Genomic DNA, 21,205 nt, shown 5'->3' on the forward strand with positions numbered 1-21,205 from the left:
GCCCAACAGTGTTTTATTCATCAACCAATAAGAGAAACACATATACAGAAGGACATCCCCTTCAGCCAGGGCTAGGAGACAAGAAGAATTCTGTAAAAAGGTAGGCAGAGTGAGACAGCAAGGAGACACCATGTAGAAACTCAGAGATCTGCCCACCTCTCAGAGTTCTGGGAGTAAAGGCATGTACCAGTACCACCTGTCAGGCTTTAATTAGTTAAAAAAATTATTTTGGGGACTGGAGAAATAGATGACTCATCGTTTAAAAGCACTTGCTACTCTTATAGAGGACCCAACTTTGATTCTCAGCACCCAATTTAGCTGTTTCACAGCTGCATGTAACTGCAGGGAATCTGACATCCTCCTCTGGCCTCTGCAGGTACCCATACCCATGTGGGACACACATACACAAATATAAAAATGACTTTAAAAACTTAAAAATTGAGACTGCAGAGATGTTTCAGCAGTTAAGTGCTGAGGAATAATACTCTTGTACACTGTAAAGCTTTGTCGTTTGAACTGGTTTAATAAAATGCTGATTGGTCAGGCAGGAAGTTCAGGTAGGGTGACCAAGCTAAGCATTCTGGGAAGAGCCAAGCCAGAGAGTCATGGGCAAACACAGAGAAGCAATATGAGAATGCCATACTAAGAATGGATGCCAAGCCATGTGGCTAAACATAGATAAGAATTATGGGTTAATTTAAGTGTAAGAGTTAGCTAGTAACAAGCCTGAGCTATTGATGGAACATTTGTAAGTAATATGCCTCTGAGTGCTTATTTGGGAATTGGTGGGAGGGAGAGAAACATCTGTTAATAGTTAAGAGTACTGGCTGCTCTTCAGAGGACCTAGGTGTTGTTATTTTGTTTAAGTTTAAAAGTTAGAAAGTCTAGCTGAGCAGGGCGGTGGTGGTGCACGCCTTTAATCCCAGCATTTGGGAGGCAGAGGCAGACAGATCTCTGAGTTTGAGACTAGCCTGGTCTACAAGAGCTAGTTCCAGGACAGCCTCCAAAAGCCACAGAGAAACCCTGTCTAGAAAAACCAAAAATAAATAAATTAATTAATTAATTAATTAATTAAAAAGTCGAGAGATGGAACCGGAACCGGCGTGATGGAACACAAATCATAGAGAGTACATTAACCACAGAGTTTATTCCAGGATAGGAGAGCGAGAGCGTGAGAGGGAGAGACAGAAAGAGGATAGGAGACACGAAGGTAAGAGAGGACTTGAGAGTAAGAGGAAGGGGAGAGAGCAAAAAAAGGAAGACAGTGTAAGTGGGCAGGGGTCTGTCTTTTAAAGGGGTCCTTTATATCTGCGTGCAAGTCCACATGGAACCCTGGGCTGACCAGAGTACTGCCTGAGTACATCCTGCCAGGTAACCGGGGTAGGCCAGCATGATGCCTGAAGCTTTCATTAGGTGAATGTCCCAGCACCCACACTGCAGTTCACACCTGTCTGTAACTCCAGTTCCAGGGCTTGTGACACCCTTACACAGATATACATGCAGGCTAAACACCAATGAACATAAAAAAATTATATTTTAAAAAAGGAAAAAACCACCCTTTCCTCCGACTCATCACAAACCAGAGTCCTCATCCAGTGGCTGATGGAAGCAGAGACAGACATCCACAGAAATACACTGAGCTGAAATCTGGAACCTAGTTGAAGAGAGGGAGGAATGAAGAACGAAGGGGTCTGTACCAGGTTGGAGAAACCCACAGAAACAGTTGCCTGAAAAAGGGAAAGCATATCGACCCCAGAGGCTCTTTGGGAGGCCAGTACGGACTAATCCAGCCCCCTGATCATGGATGCCAATGGGGAGGCCCCTGCACTCCTGGGAGCCTCCGGAGGTGGACTGGCGTTTTGCCCTGGTGTGTGTGGGGGACTTTGAGAGCCCATCCCACGTGAAGGGATGCACTCTATCCCTGAACACATGGGGAGGGGCCTAGGCCCAGCACAGGAAGATTTGGTGGACTTGGTGGAGCCCCGGTTGGGGGTCCTACCCTGCCTGGGGAGTGGTGGGTGGATGGGGGGGGGTAGGTTGGAGGTGGGGGAGAAGGAATGGGGGTGAGGGGAGGGAGAGGGAGAGGGGAATTACATAGGAAACAAGCCTGTTCCCTAACTTGAATTAATAATAATAATAATAATAATAATAATAATAATAATAATAATAATAATAAAGAGGGAAAAAAAGGAAAAAACCTCCACCAAATTCTTAGGGCTGGACCTCGTGGTGGTGCACGCCTTTAATCACCAGCTCTTGAGAGGTAGAGGTAGGTAGATCTTTGTGAGTTGAAGGTTGGCCTGGTTTATAATAGTGAGTTCCAGGAAGAGAAGAAAAGAAGAAAAGGGGAAAAAGGAAAAAAGAAAAAGATACCTCAGCAGGCGAGGGCCCTTGCCACTGAAGCTGATTGAGTTCCAGCTCAGAACTCAGGGTTGGAATGAGCTGTCCTCTGCAACAAGTTCTCTCCTCCCCATGGGAACATTTAAAAATGTATATTGATTTTTTTGAGACTTGCTCTCATTGTATTGCCCAGGGTAGACTGGAACTCATTATATAGAACAGGCTGTCCTCTAACTTACAGAAATCTGCCTTGCTTCTGCTTCCTGAATGCTGAGTTAAAAGTTGTGCTTCCTCATGCATATAAAAAATATGCATGGACATATTTGTGGTATGTACCATGTTCACAAGTGCGTTAGAGGTTGTAGAGTTTTTTGTTTTTTTAACTGAAGCAGGGACTCTTGCTATGAACCAGAGCTCACTGATTCAGTCTATAGTTAGCTTCTCTGAGGTGTCCCCTTTCTCTGCTTCTGGAACTGGAGTTTCAGGCAGATGAACTACCTCCACTCAGCGCTGGAAATGGAACTGAGCTAGCTCTTCAGCTCCCCTGCGCAGGTTTTGTACGTACATGTAAATACAGCTTCTGTGAGGTGACGTGTGCGACCGCTGCATCACCTCCAGTAGACAGCATTTCACAGCTCTACTCCCATTCACATGCTGCCAGTTCTTAAATTCTTATGAGTTGTGCGGTTGGTGTAGACCATTCATCTGAACTCATTTATTATCAGCGTTTTGACTGGTTGTGGATCCCAGCAGCGACCTCTACGTCAATCAACGTTCGTGCTGCATAAAACCGCTTCTCTGGCCAGTTGAGAAAAACCACAAACCAGATATAAATAAGTACAAGTATAAGGCAACTTGACAGCATAACCTTTTTACACCAGCCTACAGGCCTACAGGTACCGACAGGCCTAATGAAATTCACTGGGGTTACAACAAATAAACTCCAAACTAAAGAGCAGTTTAATAAAAGATTTTAGAGTTTCCAGCTCTATAATACCATCTAGCAGTAAAAAGAAATATCAAGAAAAAAAAACAGCAGTAACTAGACAAGCACACTCTTCTAGCTTAAGTTTTTTCCCTTACACAACTCAAAAGTCTAACGTTGTACAGTAAAACCAGGGGAGAGCGCGAACGCAGTCCCCCACTACCACAAATTATGCAGTCGAGTTTCCCGCATTTGGGGAAATCGCAGGGGTCAGCACATCCGGAGTGCAATGGATAAGCCTCGCCCTGGGAAAACCACCTTCGTGATCATGGTATCTCCCCTGCCAGGTAAGTATGAGTTGCAGCCGCCCCGCGCGCGCTCTCCCTCATTATAGACTTACTCTCTACTTACGGTCTGTTTTTTACTGATCCTCCTCTCCCTCACATTCCCTTGGTCTAATAGTGAACCCTAAAACCACCCTGTACATAAGTGAATATTATCCATTAACAGTATGGGAAGCCTTCTTGCGGGGAACCTGCATCCTCTGCGTGCATGTCATTTACATACACCACGCCTTTGTTGTGACGTTGCAGGAATGCGTGCTAAGGCCCCGCCTACTAAGGGTGGCGGGGCGAGGCTTGTTATTGATTGAGGGTCAAGTCTGGAAACAAAAGGGGCGGTGAAAACCTGTCTTTGAGGCTCAGGCTCTGGGCAAAAAAGCAGCTCTAGCTCATCGTTTCCGCCAGCGGAAGGAACTCATCCTCACAGTTCAGTTCTAGGAGATTCACCCCTGTAATGTTTAACTGCCGATAGAAAATCTTTTTACTTTTGCATAGTATTTTTCTAGGTAGGTCTACCACATATCACTTATTTGCATACAAACCACTAAGCCTAATAAAAACCTGGGGAGAAAGGCCAAGATAACAACTTGGAAGAAAGAAATCAGAGTGCACGGTGGCGCACAATTGTAATCTCAGGGCTCCGCAGGTCAAGGCAGGCGGAGCAAAGTCAGCCTGGGCTGTGTAGCGAGTTCTAGGTCAGACTGGGCCAGTGAGACCATCTCAGAGGCTAAATAAAGCGACAGCAACAACAAAAATCCATAAAAAGGCAACTGCTGTTTTCAGCGGCAAAGAAAACGCAGAGCCAAGCTGATCCCCGACCCTCCTCCGGTGCCCGTGCCCTGGGACGCCCTGCGCAGGCGCGCACAGGAAGGGCTCGCATGACCAGCGGAAGTGGAGAGTCGGGACGCTTTAGGGGAGGTACCCGCGGAGTACACAGACACCCGGACCTGCAGGGGACCGCGTAGGCCTCCCTAGGCCGCCATGAACCGGCTGCAGGATGATTACGATCCCTACGCCGTGGAAGAGCCGAGCGACGAGGAGCCGGCTCTGAGCAGGTGGGCCGCTGCCCCGCGGTGTCCGCCCGGCCCTGGCCCGAGGCCGTCGTGCTCGCCGAGCCTGGGTACACTGTTCCCGCTTCACTTGTAGGAGCCTCAGGGTGCCTGGTGGGGCTGCTCAGTCTCTGGGGAACCGGGATGGACAGCAGTGCGGGAAGAGGGATGTTCCAGAATCCCGGGGGGCCCCCAAGCGTAAATCTCAGCTGGAACCCTGCTCCTTAGCGTTTGCTAGCACTGTGACTGAAGGCAAGTCAGTTCTCCTCAGCTTCGCATCTGTAAATGGAAATACAAGTGTGGGACTCGTGAGGTCCACAGGCCTCAGTACTCATCTGGAAGACTGTCAAATAGAAATAACGGAGCAGTGAACGGGGAATTTCTTTTGGCTTATGATAAGAGATACAAAATACACAATTCTTGTCTTGGTCTGTGGTACTTTTGGAAAGGGAGTATTTATCCTACCTGAGGGAACTTGGAATGCTTTTACTTATATGTAAAACATGTTTTTTTTCCCCGTTTTTAAAAACCTTGCCGGATATTAAACCCAGGGAATTTTTTAAATCTATCTGTTTCGGTTTTTTAATTTTAGTTTTGAGACAGGGCCTCAATGTGTAGCTCTGCTTGGCCTGGAACTTGCTCTATAGACCAAGTTCATTTTGAACTCAAGAGACCCACTTGCCTCTCTGCTTCCAAGTGCTAGGGTTAAAGTGCACCCCCCTGACTGGCTTGTTTACTCCTTTATTAACCTAGATTCTAGAGTAGTGGTTCTCAACCTTCCTGATGCTGGGGCCCCTTAATACAGTTCATGCTGTGCTGACCTCAACCATAAAATTACTTCATTGCTTGGCAGGTGTTCGGTGTTTCGTGGGTTGGTTAAAGGAAGAGGATCACTCCTAGATGAATTTTAGGTTTTCTGGCAGCTGGGAGGAACAGTTTCTGTGAACTGAACTCCAAACATTTGTGCAAAGTTGTATTTGATTGTTACACAAAAGGTGTTTTTTTTTGTTTGTTTTTTTTGTTTTTTGTTTTTTTTTTGTTAAAACAAGTTCCTTATACCAAAGTCCCTAATATAGTCATATGTCCATGTCCTTCTGAAGAAAAGCATCACACATGTGCCACTTTAGTCCTTATTGTTCACTGTATTATTGGGTATTGCAGTACCCAGTAATCCAAATTATCCAGGTGTGCCAGGACAGTCTTGTGACCAAAGTCATGCAAAGACTGTAAAGCTCTTTCAGAAAAACAACTCTATAGATAACAGCAAACAATCACTGTTTTTTACAGTGATTTCTTCAAGGTCTCAGTACTTCTAGAAAGCAGCTATTATGAAGTTTATCTTTAATACAGTGAAAAACAACTGTTTCATTCTAATGTTTACCTTAGATACAATGATTCTACTAATTTTTCTTGCTATATTTCTACTTTATAAATAATCTTGCTACTGTTATGAATCATACTATAAATATCTGTATTCAGGGTATCTGATATGTGACTCACGAGGAAATTGAGAACCATTGTAGAAAGGGCATGTGGGTGCTGGGAGGGGAGCTAGATATGAACATGCACACAGTAAGTCTGTTACAAGCTAAACCATCTATTTAACTGCTATATGTTGATATATTAACTGTATATTAATTGTATCTCTCTCTCTCTCTCTCTCTCTCTCTCTATATATATATATATATATATATATATCCTAAATAAAACTCTCAGTTTTGTGAAGTAAGTTTTTTTCAGTTGATAGAATTATGAATTGGTACAAATATTGAAAATCAATGTGATAATACAAGAAGTCAGAAAGAGGGACAGAAAAGATGGCTCAGGGGTTAAGAGCACTGGCTGTTCTTCCAGAGGACCCGGGTTCAATTCCCAGCACCTACAGAGCTGCTCACAACCATCTAACTGTAGCTTCAGTTCTACGGGATCCAGTGCTCTTTTCTGGCCTCTATGGGCACCAGGCAACACAATTGATGCACAGATACACATACAAACAGAACACCCCCACCCCCACACACAAACGAAAGAAAGAAAGAAGCCAGACAGTGGTGGGACACACCTTTAATCCAAGCACTCAGGAGGCAGAGGCAGGTGGATCTCTGGGTTCAAGGCCAGCTTGGTTCTGCAGAGTGAGTTGTCGGACTACACAGAGAAATCCTGTCTCACAAAACCAAAACAAACAAGCAAACAAAAAGTAACCAACCAAACAAATAAAAAACCCAGAAACCCGCCCCCTGAAAATCGGAAGGATTAGCTGATCTATTGTTTATTAATGATTATTGCTGCATGTAATGTGATAGGTATATCAGATGTAAATTTGTCAAATTTACATTTGCTATTAAAATGATAGAAGTTTTAAGTGATTTTATTTTGTTTTGTGATGCTATATTTTTAACCTAGGACCTTGCACATTTTATGTGAGTATTGTACCACTGAGCCACAGCCTAGCCGTGATTTTAATATTCAGGGCTAGAGAGATGGCTCAGTGGTTAAGAGCACTAGCCACTCTTCCAGAGAGGTCCTGAGTTCAATTCCCATTTGTAGTGGGATCTGATGCCCTCTTCTAGCCTAAAGGCATACATGGAGATAGAGCACTCCTGTACATACTCCTGTAATAAATAAATTAAAAACAAAGAAAAATACTTTAGTATTCATATTCCCTGTCTGTTATGTTAGTTCTGAAGATGAAGTGGATGTGCTGTTACATGGAACTCCTGACCAAAAACGAAAACTCATCCGGGAATGTCTTACTGGAGAAAGTGAATCATCTAGTGAAGATGAATTTGAAAAAGAAATGGAAGCTGAATTGAACTCTACCATAAAGACAATGGAGGATAAGCTGTCCTCCATGGGGACAGGTAAACTGTGGGCTCAGTTCTCACAAGACACCCTGTAAGGGAGTGAATGAGTGTATATATGTGTGTGTGTGTGTGTGTGTGTGTGTGTGTGTGTGTGAATGACGGGTAGTGATGGGAGGTAAACCTGGGTCTTGTGTTTGTTAGGTAAATGTTCTACCACCGACTTCTAGCCCCACCTCCCTTAAAATTTGAGACAGGGTCTGGTTAGTTATTCAGTCTGGCCTTGAACTCACTGTAGCCTATGTGATCCTTTTGCCTCGATTCTTGAGTGTGAACAGGCCTGATTAATACAATCCTTACTAAATGAAGAAATGAATGTACTTGACAATCTGCCCGAGTTTTCCACTGACTAACACGTGTCATGTGTTATTGGAAAGATATTATTTAATAACAAATACATGTATTATTTCCTTTTGTAGTTTTTAACACATGTGGGCATAGTGGCCCACACCTTTACCCCCAGCATTTGGGGGCAGAGAGAGGCGGATCTTAGAGTTTGAGGCCAGCCTGTCTACAGAGTGAGTTCTAGAACAGCGAGGGCTACACAGAGAAGCCCCGTCTCAAAAAAACCTAAAGAAAAACAAGGCATACGAAAAATTGTAAGGTTTAATGGTATGTCACTACAGATTCCTGTCCGTTTGTAGTGACTAATAAGCATATTTCATTTTTAGATTTTTATGTAAAAGTTACTTGACCCAGAAATTGGTTTGTGGAAGTAGGACTGCTCGGAACTGGTTTTCACGTTGGTGTGTTTATAACTTGAGGAACTGAAAGATATAATTGACGCAGAGGAAGAATCAGGGACACAGGCATGTGAAGACAAGCTGGAGAGAGGAAGTCTGTTCTTGGTCCATATCCCTGTCTTAACATCCCTTGAAACAAGACATCCCTTCCCTGTTCTCCATGGAGTATTTGTATTATGCATGAAAAAGTAGAAGTATATATGCTGAGAACCAGGAAATCTGCATTTAAGTTTTAATTAGATTTGTGGGAAGGGAGAAAGAACAATTTTCTCCTAATTTGGAAAACTTGTCCAGGAGTGATTCCCTATGGGTACATAGGGCACAGATACCAAGTAAGTCACTGGCATAAGAATATTTTACTATACAAATGAGATTGTGAATAAATTAATATTGTTTGTGTAATAGAAGTATATATACAGGCTCTTTGTTTCCTCGAGGACCATATGTGGTTTAGTTTCTAAATGTCACTTGTGGTTTAGGAGGGTCTTCGGCAGTTGGGAATGTTGGAGGAGTTACAGCAAAGTACTATGATGACATTTATTTTGATTCCGATTCTGAGGATGAAGACAAAGCAGGTGAGTACCTTTTTGTTTAGCAGGTGTATTTTATGAATATTATCTGCCTTGACAGTTATTTAATATTAGATTTTCCATCTGAATTTTTTTAAATTTTATGTTAATGGGTGTTTGGCCTGCATGTATTGTCTGTGCACCATGTTCATTCCTGGTGCCTTTGGAGTCCTGGAGAGGGTGTTGAATTCTCTGGAACTGGAGTTATAGATGTTTGTGAGCTGTGGGACCAGCAGGGCAGAAACCTCCATCTTCAGTGAGCCACACCATGTAGGTGCTGGAAATCTAACCTGGGTCCTCTGGAAGAGCAGCCAGTGCTCTTAACTGCTGAGCCGTCTCTCCAGCTCTTCTCTTAAGTTATTTTTAAGAAACTATAGACTGTTGGGTGGTGGTGGCACACATCTTTTATCCCAGCACTGGGGAGGCAGAGGCAGGTGGATCTCTGTGAGTTCAAGGCCAGCCTGGTCTACAAAGTGAGTTCCAGGCCAGGCTCCAAGACTACACAGAGAAACAAAAACAAACAAACAAACAAAAAACAAAAAAAGAAAGAAAAAAGAAAGAAAGAAACTATAGACTAAGCCAAGTGTGCAAGTGTGGTGGCTACACCTTTAGTCCCAGCACTCAGGGAGGCAGAGGCAGACCAGAGCTATACAGTAAGACCCTGTCTTTTTTTTTTTTTCTTTTTTTTTTTTTTTTTTTTTTCCGAGACAGGGTTTCTCTGTGGCTTTGGAGGCTGTCCTGGAACTAGCTCTTGTAGACCAGGCTGGTCTCGAACTCACAGAGATCCACCTGCCTCTAGCCTCCTGAGTGCTGGAATTAAAGGTGTGTGCCATCAACGCCTGGCTCAAGACCCTGTCCTTAAAAGAAAAAAAGAAAGAAAGTGTATGCTGTTGATGGGGGTGCAGAATTGGTTAATAAGAAAGGCAGGGCGTGCAGATGTGTGCGTTTACAATAGCAGTTCTCAACATGTGGGGTACCACTCTTTCACAGGGGTTGCCTAAGACCATCAGAAAACACACATATCCCGTGTTCTCAGGAACTGAGACACTGTGCCTCTCTCGGCCTCCAGGTGGTCCACCTACATGTAGATACAGGTGTGATGACATCATCACTCCAACTCCTTCACATGTACCCCAAACAAATACAGGTGTATGTGACAGGTTGGGTGCAGTAATGTCCTTATGCAGACCAGTCACACATGTGTAGAGAGCAGCTAATGTTTTGAAAGCAGCAATACTGGAGGTAAAACTACACTTTATAAATTATAATTAATGGGTAAATGTAAAATCATCAACTACTGCAAAAAAATAAAATAAAATAAAAGCTGGTGTACCATGGAAACTTAATCTAGATGCTGATCTGTCTTTTTATGTTCAGCTGTGGTTGATGTGAATATTGCTCCCTTGTGATAGTTACAGGGTTATAAAAAACCAAGACAGGGCTTTTCGGGGCAGGGCTTCTCTGCATACCAGCTCTGTGTGTCCTAAAACTCACGCTGTAGACTGGGCTGGGCTTGACCTCACAGAGATCCACCTGCCTCTGCCTCCCCAGTGCTGGGATAAAAGACGTGCTCCACCATGCCTGACCAGTCATAGAACATTTTAATAAACTGTGTTGACTGAAATATGCAATGTATCATCTTTTGTCTTATAAAAGCTATTATTGTATATTATTTTCATTAGAAAACCATCCTATGGCTGGCATTGGTGGCCCATGCTTTTAATCCCAGCACTCAGGAGGCAGAGGCAGGCGGATCTCTGTGAGTTCGAGGCCAGCCTGGTCTCCAGAGCACTGCCAGGATAGGCTCCAAAACTACACAGAGAAAACCTGTCTCGAAAAACCAATGGATTATATATAGGAAAATATTAAGAAAATATAGTATTTTTTTTACAGTATGGTTTACCTCAACAATTACAGCAGGAATTGAGAAGTCATGATATTTTATTTGTTGTGAAGTTCTGTTAGCAAAATCTATGAAGCTGAACAAACTAAAATACCATTTTGATAGCAAGCATCTGAGCTCTGCTGGCAAGAATACCAACTAATTTAGAAGCAAAGCTCATGGACTCAGAAAAGCCAGACTTGACAGGTGGTAGTTATGCACGCCTTTAATCCCAGCACTTGGGAGGCAGAGGCAGGTGGATCTCTGTGAGTTCAAGGCCAGCCTGGTCTACAGAGTGAGTTCTAGGACATCCAGGGCTACACAGAGAAACCCTGTCTTGAACCCCCCGCCCCCCCCCAGCCCCCCCCCACACACAAAAGAAAGAAAACCAGACTTGACACTGGTGGCAAGTACCACAAACAAAATACAGCAGCCACTGAAGCTTCATATTTGGTGGCACTCAGAATTGCCATAGCTATGAAAACTCACACCATTGCTCAGGATTTACTGTTGCCAGTGGTCAAAGATGGTGCTCAAGATATGAGATCAGAAGTGAATTTGTTTCATAATTAATGCAGTTTCCTTATCTAAAGACACTGTCTGCAGAAGAGTAGATGGCATGTCTGCTGATATTCTTGATCAGGTAATCCAGGAAATTGAATCTGCTGCACTTCCAACATTTATTTATTATCCAGCTTGATGAATCTACAGACGTTGCAAACTGTTCAGTTACTAGTTTACATGAGGTGTGCTAATAATGGCGATATTAAAGATGAGTTTCTTTTTTGCAAACATCTTGAAACAACAGCTACTGCACGTGATGTATTTGACACAGTTGGTTCATTTCTGAAAGAGCACACAAGCTCTTGGGAGAGGGTTTGTGGTGTTTGCACCAGCTTGCTAGGATTTCAATGTTTGGTACTCAGTAAGTCACCAGAAGTCATCGGAACTCTCTGAATGATTCATTGGCAAAAGATTCATTAGCAGTGAATGATTCATTAGCAGTGAAGATGCTGCCACAAGAGTTATAAGAAGTAATGAAAGGTGTCAGTTTTGTCAAAGTGAGCATTTTAGACAGTTGACTGTTTTGTAGCTGTGCAGTGAGTTGGATGCGTTGAACAAAGCTCCGCTGTTTCACACTGAAGTGCAATGGTTGTCCAGAGGGAAAGGGTTCAAACATGTGTTTGAGCTTTGTGATGAACTCAAAGATTTTAGATTTATTTACTTATGTATTTTTTGTATGAATGCTCTGTCTTCATACACACCAGAAAAGGTCATCAGATCCCATGATAGATGGCTGTGAGCCACCATGTGGGTTCTGGGAATTGAACTCAGGACCTCTGGAAGAGCAGCAATTGTTCTTAACTTCTGAGCCATTTCTCCAGCCCCCTCAGAAAGCAGTTGGAAGCACTTTTCAGCAATGAATGTGAGCTGCAGAAAACAGCTTACTTGGTGGACATCTTTGTCATCTTGAATGAGTTAAATTTATCACTGCAAGGACCAAATGCAGCATGCCTGGATTTGTCTGAAAAGACCTGATCATTCCAAATGAAACTTCAGCTTTGATTAAAAAGGGAAAAAAAAAAAGATGATAATAGAATTCACATGTTGTCTACCTAATCTTCTTTCTTTGAGGAACATGACATTGAACCAGACAAAAGGATATTATATTTATGTGAAAGAACACTTGCACATGAAATTTCATCATACTTTCCAAATCTACCTGACACCCCATTTGCCCCTGCCAGAAGCCCATTCACAGTCAAAGTGAAGATGTTCCCGAGAAACGGCACAAGAGGAATTCCTCACTGAAGTCACTGACAGCTGTGCAATGAGGATCTCTCTACACTGCCAGTTGCATAATTCTGGGTCAAGTGTTTGCAGTCAGATCCTGTGCTCTCTGAGGCTTTGTTGTGCTTTCTTCCATTTCCAACAACATATCTTTGTGAAACAGGGTTTTCCAGCTTGTTGGTTATAAAGTCTAAATACAGATGTAGACAGTGCACTTGCAAAGACTGGCCCGAGAATTTCTGATCTGGTGAGAAAGAAGTAGTCTCAACCTTTGCACTAAGGTTGGCTTTTTACGAATACTGTTGAAAAATATAGTTTTTTTTTTTTTTTTTATTAAGGCTGTTACCCATGCTACACCATGTTTCAAGACAAAATTTATTTGTAATTAGAAGTAAATAGTCCACAATATAGAATTACATATTATTTCTGTGGTTAGTCATTATGCTTTAATTATGTTCATTTTGTAACAATGAAAATATAGTCAGGGCTACGCAGAGAAACCCTGCCTCATACAGGGGAGACTGGTCTCAAACTTGCTATCTAGCCAAGGATGACCTTAAACTCTTGATCCTACTGATCCACTGGGGTTACAGAGTTGTCACCATGCCAGTTAGTTTAAATGGGTATTTTGAGACTGAATTTTCATTATTTGAATTTAGCCCTTTGGCCTCTTTTCTCTGTAATTTGGTGTCTTAATTGAACAAAAACTCTTATTTGAAGAATAACTATTTTATGAATTTGTTTTTGGGGTAGGATTTTATTTTTGTTGCCAGAGTGGCCTGGGACTAACTGTGTAGTCCAGGCATGGCAGTTCTCCTCCTGCCTCAACCTCCTAAGTGTTGGGATTGCTGGCTAAAGAAAGGCTTTGGGTATCTTTTTAAAAGATAATATAAATAGAATAAATACATAGTATGGGAAACAGGAGAGTCATTTTATATTAAAGAATTGTAAACTTTAGACATGATTCTGATCCATATTGGTAACCTTTTAAAAATTAGCACAAGTGACCAAGAAAAAGAAGAAGAAACAACGCAGGATTCCAACAAACGATGAGTTGCTATATGATCCTGAGAAAGATAACAGAGACCAAGCCTGGGTTGATGCACAGAGAAGAGGGTAAGAATTTAAATCTATATATGTAATCTTTACAGGAAGAATGATTTTTCCCTGCTTTTATATTTTATAGTATGTGTATTTGTTTTTACACAAACACATCAAAAACAATTTGAGGAGAAAAACTTGAATAGTTTATTTGAAAATAACCAGCAGTTTTAGTCAGACAATTGAATATTTGTTTATTTATTTACTTTTTTTTTTTTGAGGCAGGGTTTCTCTGTGTAGCCCTAATTATCCTGGAACTTGTTCTGTAGACCATGCTGGCTTTGAACTCAGATCCACCTGCTTCTGTCTGGGATTAAAGGTCTATGCAATCACTACCTGGCTAAATTTTTATTTATTTTAAAACAGATCCTCGACGGATGTTGGTGGCGCACACCTTTAATCCCAGCACTCGGGAGGCAGAGGCAGGTAGATCTCTGTGAGTTTGAGACCAGCCTGGTCTGAAAAAGCTAGTTCCAGGACAGCCTCCAAAGCCACAGAGAAACCATGTCTTAACACCCCCCCCCCCAAAACAAAACAAAACAAAACATAAAACATTAAAATAAAACAGATCTTCATGTAGCCTAGGCTGGCTTTAAAAACTTAGTATGTGGTTGGGGCTGGTCCTGCTTCTACCTTCCAAATGCTCTCTGGAATTTCAGGTTTGTGTCACCACAGTTAATTGTTGAGTTATTGATGGATCTAAACTGTCATAGTCAGTCACTTCATTTAAGAAATAGAACTTTTTAGCTGGGTGATGGTGGCACACGCCTTTAGTCCCAGCACTTAGGAGGCAGAGGCAGGTGGATCTCTGTGAGTTCCAGGCCAGTCAGGGCTGTTACACAGAGAAACCTTGTCTCAAAAAAGAAATAGAACTTTCTATTGTTCTTGTGGGACAGGGTCTTGCTATGTAGGCCTGGCTATCCTGGTACTCATTATGTATGTTGCCCTGGCTGATTTATAGCAATGCTGCCTCAACCTCCTAAATTCTGGGATGATAGGCATGTGCCACCATGCACATACCTTGCCTCTTGCCCCTACCTCTGTGGTACTAGGTTCAAACCTAGGCTCTAGCATGCTGGCAAGTGTTGCAGCACTGATCTGTATGCTCTATCTTCATGTATGCCTTTACGCCAGAAGAGGGCATCAGATCCCACTATAGATGGTTGTGAGCCACCATGTGGTTGTTGGGAATTGAACTCAGACCTCTGGAAGAGCAACCAGTGCTTTTAACCTCTATTCTGAGCCATCTCTCCAGCCCCTCGCCCCCCTTTTTTTTGCTTTTAAAAGTTGTTCAGGCTGGCCTTGAAGTCACTCTGTAGCCCAGTGGGCCTGGAACTTGGAATCCTCCTGCCTCAGCATCATCGGAAGCAGGGATTATGGGCCTGTACCAATAGGCCTGATTACAAAACTAACTATTCAGTGTTTGGTTGGTTTGTAGTTTGGTCTTTTCAAACTAACTTTTCCCTAATAGATAGGTTAAAACTTTTTTAAAGTTTTTGTTGTTTATTTCTTGAGATAAGGTCTCTCCCAGACTGGCCTTGAAGCCCCAGGGCTACTCCTGTCTCAGCCTTCCAAATGCTGGGATTATGAGTATGTACCACCATGCTTATAATTTTAAATTATTCTGAGATTAGAGTTTTAGCATCTAAATTGTTAATTTTATTTTTGGCTCTCCTGGAACTCACTATGTAGACCAAGCTGGCCTTGAATACACAGAGATCCATCTATCTCTGCCTCCCAAGTGTTTTTTGTTATTTGTTTTGTTAGTCCCAAATCCTGAGATTAAAAGCTTGTATCACCTTGCAGGCCCAAGAGCAAAATGCTTTTGAGGTTTATCTACATTGCCACACAGTACTTCTTTTTATGGCTGAACAGTGCCATCGCATGTAGTATATATCTTGATTTTTTTTTTTTTTTATCCAAATGGGATGTTTGTATTCTAACTACCTTTTGACTGTCATGAATAGTGTTGTCAACACTGATGTACAGATGTTTGTTTGAGTCCCTACTTATGTTTTTTTTGGTTATAAACCTCAGAGGAACATTGCAGGATCACATGGTAAATCTGAGTTTTAAGTTTTTGTGTGCCTGTGTGTATGGTCCTGGAGATTGAATTTATGCTGTTGAACATGCTAGGCAAGTACTATACTGCTGAGCTACACTCTCAGTGCCTAGGAGGCTGTGCTTCAGTCCGGATGGGGATGGTTATCTCTGTTTTCCAAGTCTGGAGGGTTGATGTTGCTGTGGGATCTCTATACAGTTTGCACTGTGTCTTTTTCCTGGTCTCTATTTACTTCTGTGCAGCTCCCTCCAGCGCCCCCTGGTGTTCACTTACTCAAGCTTCCTTTATTTTGTTTTTAGAGGAAACATAGTTTGGCTTGGAATTTGCTGGGTAGCTCAGGTTGGCATTGGGAGCTTTTGTTCTTCCTGCCTTAGCTTTCTGAATTTATTTTACTTTACATTTATTTATCTTAAAATTTATTATTGCTTTGCATATGTGGCAAGGCGTGCTTGTGGAGGACAACTTCTAAAATCAGTTCTCTTCTTCTGTCATGTAAGTTCTCTAGATCAAATGCAGGTTGTCAGGTTAGTGGCAAGTATCTTTACCTGGTAAGCCATCTTACCAGCTCTTCTACCTTTAGTTTTTGAACCAGAATCTCTACTGAACCTAAAGCTCTGCTTGGGTGACTGCCAGTGAGCCCCAGGGATCTGCCTGTCTCCGTCCTGCTGTCCCTCGAGAGCACTGTGGCCACAGGCCCATGTCTCTGTGTCTGTTCTTTATGTGAGGATTAGGCTTAGCTAAGGTCCTCAGATTTTGCACAGCAGGCACTTGGCTGACTAAGGGTCCCCTGAGTGCCTCCTGACCCCTTTCTAAGGCTGGTCTGGTGCTCACTGTGTAGTCCAGGCTAAATTTGTAGTCTCTCTGCTGTTGTCTCCCTGGTGCCAGGATTACAAGTGTTGGTACTTTGCCTGACCAACTTAAGTTTTTTGGTATTTCTCTGTGTAACAGCTCTGGCTGTCCTGGCACTCACTATTTTTTTTTTTTTTTTTTTTTTTTTTTTTTTTGGTTTTTCGAGACAGGGTTTCTCTCTGTAGCTTTGGAGCCTATCCTGGCACTCATTCTTTAGACCAGGCTGGCCTTGAACTCAGAAATCCACCTCCCTAGTATTGGGATTAAGTTCGTGACTACAAACGTAAAATAGTTTCTTACACTTGCCTTGTTTTTGGCATCTTAAATATCTTGAAGAGCCATAGCCAGGTATAAGAAAGAGTTAGTTTCTTCTTAGAATCCACCTGAGATTTTCCTCACAATCATGCTGATATTATGGGTTTTTGGTTTGGTTTTTATGAGACATGTCTCATTTTAGCTCATACTGGCCTTGAACTCTGGATCCCTGCTTCTGTCTCTGGAGTGCTAGGATTTCAGCCATGGACCATCACATACCACCAAACTATCTACTTTGAAAGAAAATTACTGTGTGTAGTCCAGACTTAAGGAGTGAGTTAGGTTCTGCCACCTTGAAATTTGGTTTGATTGTTTTTTTGTTTTTTGAGCACTTTTTTCCCCCTACTTTCTGCCTCTCCAAGATGCTTTAGGTGAATCTTCTAAACTGTATCCTTAGAATTATCCATTTCTGGTGTTGGAGAAATGGCTTATTGGTTAAGAGCACTTGTTGCTCTTGCAGAGGACCTGAGTTTGGTTTCTAGCACTTACATGGTGCCTTACCACCATCCATAGCTCCAGTTCCTGGACGTTCCAGACCTCCTTCTAACCTCCGAGGGCACCAAGTGTGCACCTGGATACTGCAGACAAGACATTCGTACGTATAAAATAAATCAATCAGAAATGTAAATAATAATAATGAGTAATTTCTCTGAGTACTGATTCCTTTTTCTGGACTGTGACATTAGAAACCAGGATTTAGTTGATTAATGTATTTTTCCTTTTCAAATTTATTTTTAGTTACCATGCTTTTGGATTGCAGAGACCCCATCAGAAACAACAGCCTGTTCCAAACAGTGATGCTGTTTTGAATTGCCCGGCCTGCATGACTACACTGTGCCTTGATTGCCAAAGGTAAGGGACAAAGGTAAACATATAACATGGACCCGAGTGAGTGTGCCCCACGATAGAACAAACCTTCCCCAGAACCAAAACAGTTCGGTGGGCCTTTGCTTAAATCAGAATTAGACTATTTTTGTTGATTATGTAGACATTTATTTGACCAAAATCTAGAAGAGTAGTAACTATAGCATATGATACAGTTGCAAAAATTTAAAGAACAAAGTGGATTTGCTAAAAGGTTACCTCTGTGGTAGTGTTTTGCTTAAAAACAGGAGTGAGAGCTGGGCGGTGCTGCACACCCCTTAACTCCAGCACTTAGGAGTCAGAGGCAGGAGGATCTCAGTGAGTTCGAGGCCAGCCTGGTCTACAGAGTGAGTTCCAGGACAGCCAGAGCTGTTACACAGAGAAACCCTGTCTCGAAAAAATAAACAAAACAACCCCCCCCCAAAAAAAACCCAACCAAACAAACAAACAGGAGTGAGGGCAGGGGTTCAGATAAATTAGAAGCAGATAATTTTTAGCCAGGATGGTAAGCTTGAGCTTAGCAAACCCACTAAGTTTAAAAACAAATTTAAAAATTGTTATAGAAATAATTATTTTTTTCTGGGATCAAAGTTGCTTCCCTCCTCCTTTATTTTTTATTTTATTTTATTTTGTTCTTTCAAGACAGAGTTTCTCTGTGTAGGTGTGTACCACAATCGCCTGGCTTTTCCCCTTTATTTTTATTGTGTGTTTACTGATGCTTTGCTTGCACATATGTCTGTGCATTGTATATGTGCAGTGCCCACAGGCCAGAAGAGGGTATCAAAACCCTTGGGACTGGAATTACAGATGGATGCAAGCTGCTATGTGATGGTGGAATCAAATCCAGGTCCTCTGGAAGAGCAGCCAATGTTCTTAGCAGCCAAGCCATCTCTGCAGTCCCTAAAAGTTGTTTTTAAAGCAATAGGAAAAAAAAAATGCTGTTTTCTAGTTAGGTCGCAGAGGTTGGTGGTGAAGGGACACTAACTAGCCCACTCAAGCAGGTGCCTCTGGCAGGCCTTGACCTTCTCCCGGATTCCCTCTGCCTGGCGAAAAAACTGTTAGGTTACATTCCTAAAGCTAGCCACCAAGGTCTATTCCCTTACTTCCTCCTCCTCCTGAGACTGACTTCTGAGGTCCAGCTATCAAAGTATTAAAGTCCAGCCATCAAAAGCCCCCTTTGGTTCACCTAATTAACATGCCCAATTAAGATATGCCACTGCAGGGAGCTGGAGAAATGGCTCAGTGGTTAAGAGCCTTGGCTTTTTTTTTTTTTTTTTTTGAAGCAGAGTATCTATGTAGCCCTGGTTGTCCTTGAACTCACAGAGATCCCCCTTCTTCTGTCTCCTGAGTGCTGGAATCTAAGGTGTGTGCCACTACACCCAGCCTTACGTTCCATTTAAGAAATATATGTCTCCATGGAGTGGCGGTGCATGCCGGCATTCTCATTACTTGAGAGGTTGAGACAGGAGGATTTTCAGGTTAGCTTTCACAGCTCTGTCTCAAAAAAAAAAGAAGTAAATAAATAATTCTTTCAAATTTCCTTAAATTTCCATTTCACTCCCCTGTCTTTATTTTGGTGAATATTCATGTTAGGGGTTCTCAGAGTTGATCTAAAAATGACAACTATTAAGTCCTAACTCTCCATTTCATTCTCCCTCTAGGCATGAATCCTACAAGACTCAGTACAGAGCAATGTTTGTGATGAATTGTTCTGTCAACAGAGAGGAGGTTCTAAGATACAAGAATCCAGAAAACAGGAAGAAAAAGCGGGGTGCTAAGAAGATGAGGTCTAACGCTGAGGGTCCTGTGGAGACAGAAGAGGAAGAAATCTACCATCCTGTCATGTGCACAGAGTGTTCAACTGAAGTGGCAGTCTACGACAAGGATGAAGTCTTTCATTTTTTCAATGTTTTAGCAAGCCATTCTTGAACCCTATCTCAAACAGGTAGTGGCTTCCCAGCACTGTATAAAGCAAATATGGACTCTTATTTTCTCTATCATTCAGTGACACTGATTAAAGCAGTATTTCATCTTTATGAAAATGGTTATCCACCTCTATCTCCTCACTCTTTTTGCTTTGTAATTTTCCCATGAGTAATGACGGGGCTGATCATTTCATTTTTGGTGCATCTTTGGAGACTTTGGTACTTCTTATTTATTAAATTAGCTTCCTAGAGTTAAATTGTTTTGGAGTAAGTGTTTGTTTCTTAGCGTTTGATCCATTTTCTATTGCCGTAACAAAGTACTAGAGGTTGGTGCTTTATAACGAAATGAGTTAGGGCTTAGCAAGATGGCTCTGCATATGGCGTGCAAGCCCGACAACCTGCCATCGTTCGAGCCCTGGAGTCCTCAGTGGAAGGACATGCTGACTCTCAAAGTTTCCTCTGACTGACTTAAGCATGCGTGCACGTGCACACACACTCACACAGAGGACCCGGAAAGTGGGGCGTGTTGACCATTTGGTGGGGTAACAGAATTGGGGCAGTAAGTATGAGCAAAGTTCAGTGATATGCATATGGAGTTGCCATAATGAAACCTGTTTTGAATGCTTACTAAAAGCAACATGAAATAAAACACTACTAAGACCTATTGTTCATGTCCTTTCACTTAGAAAAGAATCTTGAGATATCAGACATTTCCTGAGGCTATTTGTGCTGGACTCAGAACTGTGCTACAGTGCTCCCCTCTTACATGCATAGCTTTGAATACCTTTCTGTTCTTTTATTAGGATGATTTCTATAACTGACCTGTAACTGATTGCATCTTAGAAGACAGTGTTTTTCAGCATAGCCTTCTCATATTTTATCACTATATATATTTTTCTCTTTATGTTAGGCAGCTGTCCATAATTCTTTGAAGGATCACTTATAGCCTTCTTTTGCCTCAGCTCTCTCCTACCCTCCACAGGGTCTCCTATACCCAGGCTGCCCTGGAACTTTCCTTGTGGCTAAGGATCACCTTGGGCTCCTGATTACCCTGCTCCTACCTCCATGTTGCAGTGATTATAGGTGTTCACTAGCATGTCTACTCTAAATCCATTTTAAATGGAACATAAAATACTTGCTTAAGGGGTTTAAATAGATCTCATTGAAGCTAATTGTTCCTTCGTCAGCTTGGTTTATTGTATCATGCCCTATTGTTGTACAGTGTGGCCTCAGACATACAGAATAACACACATTCATTGTCATAATTTTTTTGTGTCAGGAACCTGGCCACACTTAAGCAGTGCATTCAACAAGGCGATAAGGAATCTGGTTAGGTAATGTGACCTCTTGGAGACTTGGCTAAGCAAGTATCTATTCCCAGTGTCTCAGGCTGTTGGCAGAGTGTGCATCCTTATAGCCACAGGACTGAAGTGCCTTTCCCCCCCTTATGGTTGTCAACCAGGAGGCAGTGAAGTTGCCATTTTCTTTTTTCCTGATTGATTAGCCAGGAGCTGCTCTCAGCTCCCAGAAGCTGTCTGCCTCCAGATGTAGAAATGCACCAACTATTACATATCACTTGTTAAGTGTTTTA

The 21,205-nt window shown here is 42.4% G+C and overlaps 1 protein-coding gene and 1 non-coding gene across 2 annotated transcripts; one reads left to right on the top strand and one right to left on the bottom strand.

Annotated features, from left to right (window-relative positions):
- Positions 1-3,456: 3,456 nt before the first annotated feature.
- Positions 3,457-3,620, bottom strand: LOC113831802. Its single transcript, XR_003485406.1, has one exon. It is a non-coding gene; the product is annotated as a U1 spliceosomal RNA (small nuclear RNA).
- An 882-nt stretch (positions 3,621-4,502) lies between these two features.
- Eapp (E2F associated phosphoprotein) lies at positions 4,503-19,871 on the top strand. The gene is made up of 6 exons (XM_027416320.2): positions 4,503-4,661; positions 7,332-7,513; positions 8,736-8,831; positions 13,497-13,614; positions 17,564-17,677; positions 19,351-19,871. The coding sequence occupies exons 1-6, from the start codon at positions 4,588-4,590 to the stop codon at positions 19,616-19,618; spliced, it is 852 nt and encodes a 283-aa protein (XP_027272121.1). The 5' UTR covers positions 4,503-4,587; the 3' UTR covers positions 19,619-19,871.
- The last annotated feature ends 1,334 nt before the right edge of the window (positions 19,872-21,205 follow it).

Source organism: Cricetulus griseus, chromosome 5 (assembly GCF_003668045.3).
Source record: "Cricetulus griseus strain 17A/GY chromosome 5, alternate assembly CriGri-PICRH-1.0, whole genome shotgun sequence".
Taxonomy (NCBI): Eukaryota; Metazoa; Chordata; class Mammalia; order Rodentia; family Cricetidae; genus Cricetulus; species Cricetulus griseus.